At 37.5% G+C, this 15,070-nt stretch overlaps 1 protein-coding gene across 5 annotated transcripts in view; it reads right to left on the reverse strand.

Annotated features, from left to right (window-relative positions):
* Positions 1 to 15,070, reverse strand: part of Itgb6 (integrin subunit beta 6) — a 149,721-nt gene that overhangs the window by 61,878 nt on the left and 72,773 nt on the right. For 4 of the 5 annotated variants that reach the window (XM_004835884.3, XM_021265738.2, XM_087199255.1 and 1 more), the window contains one exon: positions 12,957 to 13,052. The exons of the other annotated variant lie outside the window; for it this stretch is intronic. In XM_004835884.3, the coding sequence (XP_004835941.2) occupies positions 12,957 to 13,052 (96 nt within the window). The remainder of the gene's footprint in view (positions 1 to 12,956; positions 13,053 to 15,070) is intronic. 5 annotated transcript variants of the gene reach the window in all.

The following is a 15,070-nucleotide window of genomic DNA, read 5'->3' on the forward strand; positions in this document are numbered from 1 at the left end:
AATTACCAAAGTTGAATGAAGAAGACCTAAAAATTGTGAACAACCCAATATCAACCAATGAAATTGAAAATGTAATTAAAAACTTATCAACTAAGAAAAGCCCAGGCCCTGATGGCTTCACTGCTGAATTCTACAAGACATTGAGAGAGGAACTACTGCCACTAATGTTCAAACTCTTCAATGAAATTGAAAGGAAAGCAATACTCCCAAATTCATTCCTGGAAGCAAGCATCACCTTGATCCCCAAAGCAGAGAAAGACCCAACCGAAAAGGAGAACTATAGGCCAATCTCACTAATGAACATAGATGCAAAAATCCTTAATAAGATAATGGCAAATAGAATGCAGAAGATCATCAAGAAGATCAAGTAGCTGGTTCCAAGGTCAACACACAAAAATCAATAGCTTTCCTCTACACGAATGACAGACTCACTGAGAGAGAAATAGGGCAAATAATTCCTTTCACAATAGTATCCAAAAAACTGAAATACCTAGGAATCAACCTAACAAAAGACATCAAAGACCTCTTCTCTGAAAACTATGGCATTCTGAAAAGAGATTGAAGATGATTTCAGAAAATGGACAGACATCCCCTGCTCCTGGGTAGGAAGGATTAATATAGTGAAAATGGCCATACTTCCAAAACTGCTATATAGATTTAATGCAATTCCAATTGAGATCCCAGCAGCATACTTCATGGACCTTGAGAAATCAATCCACAAATTCATTTGGAACAAGAAGAGACCCAGAATAGCAAATGCAATTCTAGGTAACAGAGACATGGCAGGTGGTATCACAATCCCCAACCTGCAACTATACTACAAAGCTACTGTGATAAAAACAGCATGGTACTGGCAAAGAAACAGACCTGAGGACCAGTGGAACAGATTAGAAGATGCAGAAACAACACCAGACACACTCATCCATCTCATCTTTGATAAAGGAGCCAAACACCCTCACTGGAGGAAAGACAGCCTCTTTAATAAATGGTGCTGGAAAAATTGGCTTCAATTTGCCAAAGATTAAAACTAGACCTGTATCTCTCACCATGCACTAAACTAAAATCAAAATGGATTAAAGATCTAAATATTAAAATAGAAACTCTGAACCAGTTGGAACAGAGGTTAGGTAGAACTCTTGAAGACATCCGTGTAAGAAAAGATTTCATGATCAAAACCTCAGTTGTCCGTGAACTAGCACAAACAATCAACAAGTGGGATCTCTTCTTATTAAAAGGCTTCTGCACAGCAAGAGAAACCACCAGCAGTGTGAAGAGACAACCCACAATGTGGGAAAACATCTTCACCTGCTTTTCCTCAGACAAAGGTCTACTATCTAGAATCTATAAAGAACTTAAAAAGATGAGACTTCCCAAATTTAAAGACCCAATCTGAAAATGGGCATCTGAAATGGATAGACATTTCTCAGACAAAGAAGTAGAAATAGCAAATAAATACATGAAAAAATGTTCAACATCACTGGTCATTCGAGAGATGCAAATGAAAACAATGCTGAGATTCCACCTCACTCCAGAAAGAATGGCTGCTATCATGAAATCAACCAGTAACAAATGCTGGTGGGGCTGTGGGGAAAGAGGAACTGTGCTCCACTGCTGGTGGGAGTGCAGACTGGTGCAACCACTGTGGAAATCAGTATGGAGCTACCTCAAAGAACTAGGACTGGAAGTCCTATTTGACCCTGCTATTCCACTGCTGGGGATCTTCCCTAAAAAATTAAAAGAATCATATCACAGTGATATATGTGCACCCATGTTCATAGCAGCATAGTTTGTAATAGCTAAAACTTGGAAACACCCCAAATTCCCATCACCTGGAGACTGGATAAAGAAAATGTGGGGTTTTTTTTTAATAAAATAGAGTACTACTTAGCCATAAAAAATGAAAAATTAGAGACATTTATAGCTAAATAGATGCACATTGAGGCAATACTCTTAAGTGAAATAAATAGGACACACATGTATAAATACCAAATAGTTTCTCTGGTGTGAGAAACTGAAAGTGTAAATAAGGACTAAAATGTATAATAGGTAATGTGAAATAGGAAGAAAAGGGGCAAAGGGGAAGGAAGTGGGAGGGCTAGGGGAAAGGATAGAAGGGAATGGGATTAATATGAGAAAATGGAAAAATAGGAACAAAATCTTTGTGAATAGGGAGGAATGGAGGAGTAGAATGGAGGGCTGGGCAAGGGTGAAAAATAAGAACCAAGAGAGATTATGTAAAGGTGCAAATTTCCAATGATGAATGTATTATATTGTATTGTATATATTGTATTATATATCCAATTATATTGTATACCTAAAATATACCAATGATTAGAATAAATAATCGATAATGCAAAATAGGAAAAAAAGGTCCAAAGGGGTAGGGGTAGTGGGAGGGGCAGGGGAAAGAAAAAAAGGGAAAGGAAAAATGATGAGAAATGGAAAAATGGAACTAAAGTTTTTGTAAATAGGGAAGGGTGGAGGGGGTGAAGGGAGGGCTAGGAATGGGGGGAAAAAAAAGAAGCAAGATCCAACAATATGTTGAATACAAGAAATACACTCAATTCATAAAGAAACTCATAGACTGAAAGTTAAAGGGTGGACAACAATACTCTGTGTGACAGGAACCCCCCCCCAAAAAAGCAGGAGTAGCTATTCTATTTGCAGATCAAGTGGATTTCAAACTAACACTGATTAAAAGAGACAAAAAAGGACACGGCATCCTTGTAAAGGGAACAATCCAAGAGGAAGAGATGACAATCTTAAATATATATGCACCAAACACTAGTGCGCCCAACTGCATAAAACAAATACTAATGGACATGAAAAATCAAATAAGCACAATACAGTGGTAGTGGGGGACCTCAATATCCCACTGTCACAAATAGATAGATCAACGAGACAAAAAATAAACAACAAAATACTAGAACTCAAACAAAATCTTCAACAAATGAACTTAACAGGTGTTTACAGAGTGTTCCACCCCACAAAATCAGAATACACATTCTTTTCAGCTGCACATGGGTTGTTCTCCAAAATAGACCACATACTCACTCATAGAACATGTTTAAGTAAGTGCAAAGGAATTGAAGTTATCCCCTGTATATTATCAGACCATAGTGTGATGAAATTGGACATCAATAGCAAAAGAAACTGCAGAAATTTCATGAACACATGGAAACTGAACAACACACTTCTGAATAGCCAATGGGTCACAGAGGAAATTAAAGAAGAAATCAGACAGTTCCTATAGTTAAATGATAATGACAATACAACAGATCAGAATCTATGGGACACAATGAAAGCAGCCTGACGAGGGAAATTCATAGCAGTGAATACACATATTGGGAAAACAGAGTGCAGCCAATTAAACAACCTGATGCTGAATCTCTAGCTTCTAGAAAAAGAAGAGCAGGACAAACCCAAAGCTCATACAAGGGAGGAAATTATAAAGATCAGAGGAGAAATCAACGCAGTGGAGACAGAACAATACAAAAAAAATCAATGAAGCCAAGAGTTGGTTCTTCAAAAGAATAAACAAAATTGGCAAACCCTTAGCCAACCTCATCAGAAAAAAGGAAAGAAAAGGCCCAAATCTATGCAATTAGGAATGAAAAGGAAGAAATTACAATGGACCCAGCAGAAATCCAGAGGATCCTCAATACCTACTTTGAGAAACCATATGCCAATAAGATGAATAACACAGAAGAAATGGACAGATTCCTAGATACACATGAATTACAAAACTTGAATGAAGAAGACCTAAAAATTCTAAACAACCCAATATCAATCAACGAAATTAAAAACATAATTAAAAACTTACCAACTAAGACTAGCCTGGTCCTGATGCCTTCACCACTGAATTCTACAAGACATTTAGCGTGGAACTACTGCCACTATTTTTTAAACTCTTCAGTGAAATTGAAAGGGAAGCAATACTCCCAAATTCACTCCTGGAAGCAAGCATCACCTTGATCCCCAAAGAAGAGAAAGACCCAACTGAACAAGAGAACTACAGGCCAATCTCAGTAATGAACATGGATGCAAAAATTCTTAAAAAGATTCTGGAAAACAGAATGCAGAATAGCAAGAAAAGGTCTAAAGGAGTAGGGGAAATGGGAGGGGTATGGGAAAGAAAAGAAGGGAAAAGAAAAAATAGGAGAAAAGGAAAAAATGTAAACAATGTCTTTGTAAATAGGGAAGGGTGGAGGGGTTGACAGTAGGACAGGAGAATGGGGAAAAAATAAGAACCTAATGATGAATGTAGCTGTACTGTATACCTAAAATGTACCAATAAAGTAAATGGAAAAAAAATAGAATGCAGAAGATCATCAAGAAGATCACACATCCCAACCAAGTGGGATTCATCCCAGGGATGCAGAGATGGTTCAACATATGCAAATCAATCAATGTAATACACTCTATCAATAGAGCCAGGGACAAAACTCATATGATCATCTCCACAGACACAGAAAAAGCATTTGACAAAATCCAACATGCATTTATAATAAAAACTCTACAAAACATTGGAATAGACGATCTCTACTTCAATCTGATAAAAAGCCATCTATGAAAAGCCAACAGCCAATATCATCCTAAATGGTCAAAAACTGAAATCCTTCACCCTAAAATCAGGAACAAGACAAGGATATCCACTATCACCACTCTTGTTCAATATAGTTCTGGAAACATTGGCCATGGCAATTAGACAAGAGAAAGATATAAAATGAATAAAGATAGGAAATGAAGAAGTCAAATTGTCATTATTTGCAGATGACATGATACTGTATATAGAAGACACCAAGAACTCCACCAAAAGTCTTCTGGACTTAATAACCAAATTCAGTCAAGTAGCTGGATACAAGGTCAACACACAAAAATCAATAGCTTTCCTCTACACCAATGACAGACTCACTGAGAAAGAAATAGGGCAAACAATTCATTTCACAATAGCATCCAAAAAACTGAAATACCTAGGAACCAACCTAACGAAAGAAATAAAAGACTTCTTCTCTGAAAACTATAGCACTCTGAAAAGAGAGATTGAAGATGATATCAGAAAATAGAAAGACATCCCTTACTCCTGGGTGGGAAGAATCAACATAGTAAAAATGGCTGTATTTCTAAAACTGCTATATAGATTCAATGCAATCCCAATAAAAATTCACAGATCATGAGAAAACAATCCAAAAATTCATTTGGAACAAGAAGAGGCCTAGAATAACAAAAGCAATTCTAGACAACAGAGACATGGCAGAGGGTATCACAACTCCCTACTTGAAACTATACTACAAAGCTACTGTGATAAAAACAGCATGGTACTGGAAAAGAAACAGACCTGAGGACCAGTAGAACAGATTAGAAGATGCAGGAACAACTGCAGACACACTCAGCCACCTCATCTTTGACAAAGAAGCCAAGCACTTTCACTGGAGGAAAGCTAGCCTCTTCAATAAATGGTGCTGGAAAAATTGGGTTTCAACTTGCCAAAGATTAAAACTAGACCTATATCTCTTACCATACATTAAACTAAAATCAAAATGGATTAAAGATCTAAATATTAAAACAGAAACGCTGAACTGGCTCTAACAGAGGTTAGGTAGAACTCTTGAAGACATTGGTGTAGGAAAGGATTTTATGAAGAAAACCTCAGTTGCCCGTGAACTAGCACAAACAATCAACAAGTGGGATCTCTTCTTATTAAAAAGCTTCTGAAAAGCAAGAGAAACCACCAGCAGTGTGAAGAGACAACCCACAATGGGGGAAAAGTTTTCACCTGTTGTTCTTCAGACAAAGGTCTACTGTCTAGAATCTATAAAGAACTCAAAAAATCAGACCTCCCAAATTTAAAGGCCCAATCCAAAGATGGGCATCTGAAATGAACAGATATTTCTCAAACAAAAGAAGTAGAAATTTCAAATAAACGTATGAAAAAATGTTCAACCAAATAGCTTCACTGGTCATTCAAGTGATAGAAATGAAAACAATGCTAAGATTCCACCTCACCCCAGAAAGAATGGCTGCTATCATGAAATCAACCAATAACAAATGCTGGCGGGGCTGTGGGGAAAGAGGAACCCTCCTCTACTGCTGGTGGGAGTGTAGATTGCTGCAACCACTATGGAAGTCAGTATGGAGATATCTCAAAGAACTAGGACTGGAAGTCCCATTTGACTCAGCTCTTCCCCTCCTGGGTATCTTCCCTGAAGAATTAAAAGAATCATAGCACAGTGACATATGTGCACCCATGTTCAAAGCAGCACAATTTGTTATAGCTAAAACTTGGAAGCAGCACAATTGCCCATCAACTGGAGACCAGATAAAGAAAATGTGTTTTTTAATAAAATGGAGTACTACTCAGCCACAAAAAATGAGAAACTAGAGGCATTTATAGTTAAATGGATGCACATTGAGGCGATACTCTTAAGTGAAATAAATAGGACACACATGTGTAAATACCAAATAGCTTCTCTAGTGTGAGAAACTGAAAGTGTAAATGAGGACTAAAAGGTGTACTAGATAATGTGAATTAGGAAGAAAAGGGGCAAAGGGGAAGCGGAAGTGGGAGGGGTAGGGGAAAGGAAAGAAGGGAATGGAATTAATATGAGAAAATGAAAAAATGGAAACAAAGACTTTGTAAATAGGGAGGGATGGAGGGGTTAAAGGGAAGGCCTTGGAATGGGAAAAAAATAAGAACCAAGAGAGATTATGTAAAGGTGCAAATTTCCAATGATGAATGTCATTATACTGTATACCTAAAATGTACCAATAAAATTCATTTAAAAAATTTTTTTAAAAAAGAAAATATAATAAGAAAATATAATTTTTCAAAATAATTGGAGCTCATGGTAATTCCCTCCTCAGGATCTGTCATTGGTACAAAAGCCAGAGGTCACTGGTCCAGTCCTTTAATGACTAAAATCAACTTGTAGAAATAATATGTACACCATGTAGTTAAGCTTATAAGCCATATTTATGTAATTATAAATGTACTATATTTTTATAGAACAGAAAACAAGTGTGAAAATAATGAACCTTAAATTTAGGATACCCATGACATCTATGGAAAGAAAAGAGGAGATCAGACCAGTATTGGGTAGTTACATAGGTAGGCAATTGTATGTGAGATGTTTAATTTCTGTTAAAAAAATCATAACCAAAAAGTTAAGATCTGAGAAATATTGGCAGTGGGTATGCAGGTGTTCACTATATTACTTATTTTTCTGTATGCTTATGTATCTATCATCACAGTAAACTCTACCTGTCATCAGACCTGGTGCCCCCATTTTGCCCCTTTGATTAACCAGTGATGGTGATTGCCAAAATAGTAGCAGGTCTTGGTGTCCAGTCAATGGCATAATTCTCCCTAGAAGTGTTGCCTGTTCTTACCACTCAGAGCTTTAAAAACCCAGAATCAAAGACTCTCTTCAAGTCTACACACCTTTAAATTGCTCTATTCATCTAAATTAACAGCAATAGTAAAGAACCCTAGGTCAAGTGTTTCCTGGCCTTGGCAACTCTGTCATGTAAAAGGAATTCACTTATTGGTTCATGTGTCAGGGATCTCTGCTCAACCCTTGGGCTATGTGCTTTTAAAGTGATGTCAAAGTTGGTCGCTTTACTGTTCTTCAGGTAAGCTAGTGTTTGGAAATGGGCATGGTCTGTTCCTACAGGAGCCTGGGTTCAATTCTAACTTATCTCAGTGGTTGAAGCTGGGGACTGTCTATATGCAAATCCTGGTTCTTACAACTTGCTCTGCTATTTGGGTTCTACAGCCATAAAATGTAGACTAATTGATAAAATGAATGGAAAATTCTCAAACCCCAGACTGTCACCTAATAAGCTTTGTTGCAGATCATGCTGGGGCTTCAGTTTTGATCCTTATAAATTGGAGGGCTTGGTCCAGCACTTGATACTATTAGCATTCAAAGCGGTTTGATGATTGCCAATTATCCTGCTGCCCCTTATAACGAAAATGGTGAATAGAAAAGAGAACAAACTCTGACACATGAAAACTCTGGATCCTTAGCAAAACTCTGCCGGGGGTTCTCTCTTTAAAATACAAGTCTCTAAAATGTTCTCATCCTGTTTTTTAAGCTAATTATTGATTTAAAGGTCTGTGATTGCTCTGTGAGACTTCTTGAATTAGGCACTGTGTCTTATTCTCTTAAATAGTCACAACTCTGGCCTGGTTTATGAGAAGTGCCTGTGAAATATTTGATTAATGAATTAATGAGTGAATAAATGACTAGGTAATCGGTGGCATCTCAGCCCAATAATATGCTAGACATTCCAGATGTTGGGTAAATCTTGAAATATTTAGATCTTGTATTGAAAGAATCTCATCTTATATTTTCACATGGGCTTGGCCTAATAGGACACATCCATAAATCCCAATTTAAATCTGTACTTTTTTCTTTATGCGTGTTTATTTTCCAGACTATGAGGCTTTGAGGTCTTTAGCAGAAGAGTACCATTTGTGGTCTGAAGGATAACTACTTATGATTTTTCATGACTGGGATTTATTAATTAGCCTGGAAAGTACTCCTTACATCACTGCCTGGTAATCTGAGGACATGAATTTTATTTCCAAATCCTCCCTCTCTGAGGATGTTTTCATTAATGAGGAAAGTATAGGCAGCTGGCTGTCCTTAGCCTTTGTTTCCAGATACTATCTATCGAGGAGAAATCAAAATACTTTGCATTATACTTGGATTAACAGCAATTTGCTAATTCCATGGACATTTCTCATAATCCAGAAATATCCTTTACCACAGATGGTTTTATTTTCACTAAAATATGAGTTTGGAATATCCAATTAAAGGATAGGATTGATAAGAGAGAGAGAGCCACTTTCTAGATTTTACCCTTAAAGTAGCCACAGTAGAGTTCACTTAACTTTGCTATCCATGTGGAGGTCATTGGAATCCATGGTAATTTCCTCTTCCCAGGGTTAGTCATTGGTGGTTAAAGCTGGAAGTCATAAGATCCAGTCCTTTTATTTTATTAAAAAATGGATTTTATTTTATAAAATCAGAGGGATTTCCACTTAAGCAAAATTGTTTTGATCTTTTCCAATGAGAATATTAAAAAAAAAAAACCCAGTAACTGAAGAGGATAACAAATAGCAAAAAGACCCAAGTACTTTTTCAGCACTGGGGATGAACTCAGAGTCCCTGCACTGAGCTACATCCCCAGTTCTTTTTATTTTGAGACATGGTCTCACTAAGTTGCCCAGGCTGTGCTTGAACTTGTGATTCTTCTGCTTCAGCCTCCCAGAGTGCTGTGATTGGTAGTATGTGCCACCACACCCAGGTAGGGTCCAATTTTTATTCTATCTCCCTCCCTATTTTTCCCTGTCTCCTTTCCTCCCTTGCTACAGGGAAAAATGAAAAAGAGACAGGAAAAGAATGAAAGAGTGGAAAAAAAATGGGGTACTGATTGCTGGAAAGTGGAAACTTGTGTACAGTCTGTGATTTTCACAAACCACACAAGCACATCAGCTCGTAGCATACTGTGGCTGCTCTTTGTCCAGCTTTTAGACCTAATGGTCATCAAGGGGAGATAAATGATCAGTTTTCCTTTCATGGCCCGGTAGGAAGGCTGTGGCACTTCTCCAGCAGGTTTGTCCCAGGACAGATGGCAGATTGCTGCTTTCCCTCTGGGCTATCTGGGAACAGGGCAGAAAAAGGAAGCAGAGACAGCCAGGGCTGGTGAGGACCCTAGCAAAGGTCAGCGTCCCTGCTCTAAGAAATGGGTTCCCTCAATCTCAAACAGTATTTGTCATATAAAACTCTTAAGTCCCCATTTAGAGCATGTGATCCAACTTCAGAAAAGATGAGGGACTTTATTAGCCTCTTTCATTCATTCAACAAACACTGAGAATTCATCCTGAACAGGAGGATGAGCAAGAGCCACCATCCTCCACAAAGACTGATAAATGAGGACTTTTTGTCTCCAGAGGAGAGGGCTCTTTGGTGGCATAAAAATCTGTTTGTACCCCTCTCCCCATACTTTAGATACAGGGACATCAATTAGTTGATACAGATGTTAGTGAGTAAACTGTCAGTGACTGTTACCAATATTATTCACTTTTTAAGTGCTGTGTTTCAATGTCACATCACAAACACCAGGTCATATAATAATTATTTCTATTAACTTCACAAAAGACATCTTTTTCAGCCAGATGTAGCTACTCTGAAAGGTATGATTTGATAATGTAGTTAAAAAACACACTAATTTAATTTCATTTTATCTTACTATCTTGATAGCAAGGAGAGACTAGTCAAATTAGACAGTTAGGGTTTAGTAGCCTGATGCTATATTAATGTAAATTAACAGTACACACTTAAAAATAATAAAAGTGATATAAACATTTTTTTAAAACTTAGGTAATTGAATCCTGGTTCAAAATGATATTTAGCACTAGAATATAATACACTACCTGCTGCTCAACCATCTATCATTATCTTTTGAACACTATAATTGGATAAACAGGAAACTATTCATAATAATAAGTTAGTTCAAAATCATGTGTTTGCTGGAGTCTGGGGTGCACACTGCAGTCGTAGTGAACTGAAGGTAAAACCGCTGATTGCATCCCTTCCATTGTTAGTTCATCTCTCTTGCAACAACATACAGCAGCACAATACACTTGGGCAGTCCAAAGCACTTTGCCAAAATGACTGAAAAAGCAGTCATTTCTCCTGCATTCCATGAGTGAGCAACATAAATCTTGTTTGCTGCAAGACAGAGCTGCCATTGAACCTAACCCATCCCCTCCCTGCTGGGCAGATAGTTATGCTTAGCACATAACTTGGGCAAATAATTTGCCTTCTGCAATTTCCATTAGGCCTCACCACTTAGTTGCTCTATTTATCTATTTTTCAATGATTCTTTGGTAGTTATGGTCCTTACATCACAGCTATCCAAACATTAGTTTACACAGGACTCCTGCACACTAGGGCTCCTTCTAAGAGATTTAAATTGAAAGCCAACACAGGCTGTTATTGGTCTATTTTCAGTTTTCGTTATCAATAAAACAAGAGATCAGCATTTTCATGCTGTGTGAAACTTTTAGGAAATGCAACATTACTATCATTATCTTTAGACCAGGCTGCTGCTGGCCCTACTAATGCAGATGGAATGATGAACCCATCAGAATAAAAAAATAAAATAATGAATTGACCAGAATCACCAAAAGAGCTGCTGACCAGGTCTGCTCCCTGGCTCCCTGAAATGTCCCTTTGAATTTAGAAGAGCCTGGCTAGCAAAGACCACAGATCATGACAGAACATAAATTGGCCTCATAATGAGATTAGTAGGCAGGCAGAATAAATGTCTTGCTGTTATATTAGAGGCAGGCTTTAATCTTCTGTTTTTCTTGAAAATGTTCATTTCTTTTGCAACAGGGAACCATGATGCAACCTTAAATCCAACAGATTTTGTTTTACCACATAGGTCTTTTTCATCTACCTCTGTCTTTTTAATAGCAGTTTGGGGGAGGCACATAAACGAATAGTGAGTCTCAAAGATTATTACCAAAGAGAGCTATGGGAACCTATGCTCATGGTCATCAATCCTGTTCCCCAGACTCCCTTTTGAAGGCAAGTTTTGTGTAGCTTCCTCTCCCCTGCCTAAGCTGGAGCCTGCTGGGGAGGAGGTGCTGTGACCCCCAGGGTCCTCTCACTTTAGTCTTAAGGATCAAAGGGAGAATAGCTTTGCTATTGTATTTGGAGTGTATTTAAAGAAATCTTTACTGCAACTCTACTACTTAAAACCAATGGAAACAAGTATCACATATTAAAGGGCCTTAAGAAAATGCCAGATCAGGTGAACCCACAAGGTCTCAGAGTAGAACAAAAGCCTCCAGTGTGGAGCTTGATTGCAAGGGACTTCCTTGGCTTGCAGCAGAAGGCAGCCTCACCTGGGAGTACAATACCCTCCTCTCATTACAAATGCAAGATAGCATCTCCTCCTGGATCCTTTCTACAGAACCTGAAGCAAGTTCATGGACTGTGCCATACTTGGTAGTGAATACATTTAATCAAATCCTTCTGTGAACTAATCTTAGAGTTTCCTGAGCCCTGTAAAGTCATCAAGCAAGTTAAGAGGTCCTTTCAAAAGGAATGGGAGACCAGACTCTGAATTTAGGATTATTTGACACTTCTGTACAGAAGGCATGGACAATTTAATTTCTCTACATTTCTTGGGGCCCACACTAAAGACTCCTTGCTTCTCTGTGAAATGGCAGATTAGGAGTAGGTCATTGGCAAGCATCTCAATTCATGGCATTTCGACATATTTCTTTTTTTTAGGCTGGAAAGAAACCATAGAAATCTTTTATATTTGCATATATGTTTTACAGTTTACATGATGGTTTACAAATATCATTTTATCTCATGAAATAAGCCCTTTTTCACAGTTGGTGCTTCTGTCCAAAATCTGGATCTACTTTAAGGAGAAATTATTATTTGGGCCAATTTAATAATTTTTTTTAACTTTCCACTTCTCAATAGCTGTGTCTCTACTTGCATCTTTTCTACATATCTAATTTGCAAATGTCAAAAAATTTAAAGTCAATTCTTCTCCCGCTCTTAATATTTTCTCTGTTCTCTGTTAACTTCTGCCTCATCAGATGAAATAGTTCAAGAGGAGACAGACTAACTTTCCTCTAGGTAGGTGGTCCTATGTTTATTGGTACTCTCTTCCAATTTACCTTGTTCATTTCCATAATAACTCTTTCTTCTTTGTCCCACATCTGCCCCCACTCTCTACTGCAGCTCCATGATTATAATTTAAATTACCAGCAGTAAATGAATTCACTTTGCCAAGTGCCCTGTACATTTGGTATGTGTTAATGATTATCTAATGGCTTTCTTGTGTGTTGAACTCATCAAGTTAAAGTTTCATGACATAATCTCCCTGAAGGAATTTTCCGGATTATGCTTGCTTACCTCATATAATGGAACTTGTTCTTGGGTTACAGCAAAGATCAGTAACACATTGTTTTGCACCAATTTATCAATGAGTTGTCCAATTGTTGGATATTCCTAAAATTAATACATAGATTTTTAAGTAACACCTTAATAAAATAATTTGCATAAGGAAAAGAATGTTTATTTTGGAGATATTTTACTGAGCTGAGCATCTCAAAGTTCACAGGTATCTATTACTCTAAGCAAACAAATATGCAATTAGCACTACAGAGTTGGTTCAGTAATTGTTTTCCAAATCTAATAAGTTCAGTTTGGTCCTCAGAGTCAGTTCCTGCCAATGTGTTTCCCTGTGGTCATTCACTTTGAAGCAGATAACTTGCTATTTATTTACAGGCTTATACTTTTGGTCCTATTTTCAAGAATGGAGAAGTATTTCTTCTAGTGTCACTGATTGGAGGCAGGAATGTTAGAACCAAGGGAGGGAATTTAGACAATGATGTATGTGATTGAGGTGACCCTTGCAGCTCTGAAATTTTTACTGGAGTTGGATGAGGTCCCATGAAGGCTGAGGAGGGGACAGGAATGACATACTGCTGAGGAATGACACACTACAATTCCTATGCCTGTCTGCTTTGAGAATTTCTTGGGATTGGTTTTACTGCCTATCCAGTGTCATAAACTAGTTGATTGGGAGCCTGCAGTATTTTCACAGGACAATTGAAAACTTGCTGCACTTCTGGCCCATTGACACACTCATTCCCACATACTACAGTATCAGTACTTAAAAACAAGGAAGTCATTAACTGTCATATGAACTTTACTTTCCCAATCTGGAAAAACCCAAAACTCATTTGCCTATCATATGAATTCAAATGTGGATGATGCACAAAGAGGAAAGTCAAATGAGGGAGTTGCCTGCATCTGATTAAATTAAGAATGTGTTGATTATGACAGTGGTTGGCCTAAATGGAGGAACACTGCTAAACAGCCCTATAATGGGGTATGTTCTCACATTCTCGATGATGCTGGAGTATTTTTATCTTAAAGTCTTCTTTAGGTACAAAGTTCAAGTTGAGGGGAAAGTATACTTTTGTGTTGAATATGAGGTAAATTTTTCAACTGAAAATCTGGCTATGTATAACTTTCAATCAAATTTGGATTTTTATTAGTACAGATAACAAATAATATAATTTTTTTCTGGGTCTAATGTGTTTAGTTTCTTAGCATCTTTCATCCTCAAGCCTAAGTCCTGCCATCTTCACACCTTCCCATACCTTTCAACTGCTGGGCATGTGGAGCCAGGATCATACCACAGAGCCCACAGAAGATGCAGTTCCAAGGCCAGAAACCACATCCTATTATTTTGTGGCTCCAGAAACCTGGCCCAGTTCTGAGTACACAGGAAATGCTCTAAGGGGCCAGAGGGCATGGATATGGTCCAGGGCTTCTGCACAAATGTAACAAGAACAAACTGAACTTTTTATTAGGTAATAGGCAATGTTTGCTTTTGTGATCTTCCTATTTTCAAGATATGTATTATGGAGCATTTGAAAAATTGCAAGAAAAAAGTAATGAAAAAGTTATCAACTTGGAAACAACCCAAGTGCCCATCAACTGGAAACTGGATAAAGAAGATGTGGTTTTTTTATAAAATGGAGTACAACTCAGCTGTAAAGAATGACAAACTAGACACATTTATAGCTAAATGGATGCGTATTGAGGCCATACTCTTAAGTGAAATAAATAGAACACACATGTCTAAATACCAAATAGTTTCTCTGGTGTGAGAAACTAAAAGTGTAAATAAGGATTAAAATGATTAAAATGAATAATTGATAATTTGAAATAGAAGAAAATGTCCCAAGGGGTAGGGGAAGTGGGAGGGGAAGGGGAAAGGAAAGAAGGGAAAGGAAAAATTATGAGAAAAAAATGGAAACAAAGTCTTTGTAAATAGGAAAGGGTAGAGTGGGTGAAGGGAGGACAGGGAATGGGGAAAAAATAAGAACCAAGGTACATCATGTACAGGTACAAGTACCCAATGATAAATGTAAATGTATCATATACCTAAAAATGTACCAATAAAAGAATTTAAGGAAAAGAAAAAAGGTGTCAACTTCTCAGTTTCTTGCCCC

The sequence above is a fragment of the Heterocephalus glaber genome, unplaced genomic scaffold (genome assembly GCF_053883595.1).
Source record: "Heterocephalus glaber isolate CG9 unplaced genomic scaffold, H.glaber_assembly_v1.0 deba00000347, whole genome shotgun sequence".
In the NCBI taxonomy this organism is placed as follows: Eukaryota; Metazoa; Chordata; class Mammalia; order Rodentia; family Bathyergidae; genus Heterocephalus; species Heterocephalus glaber.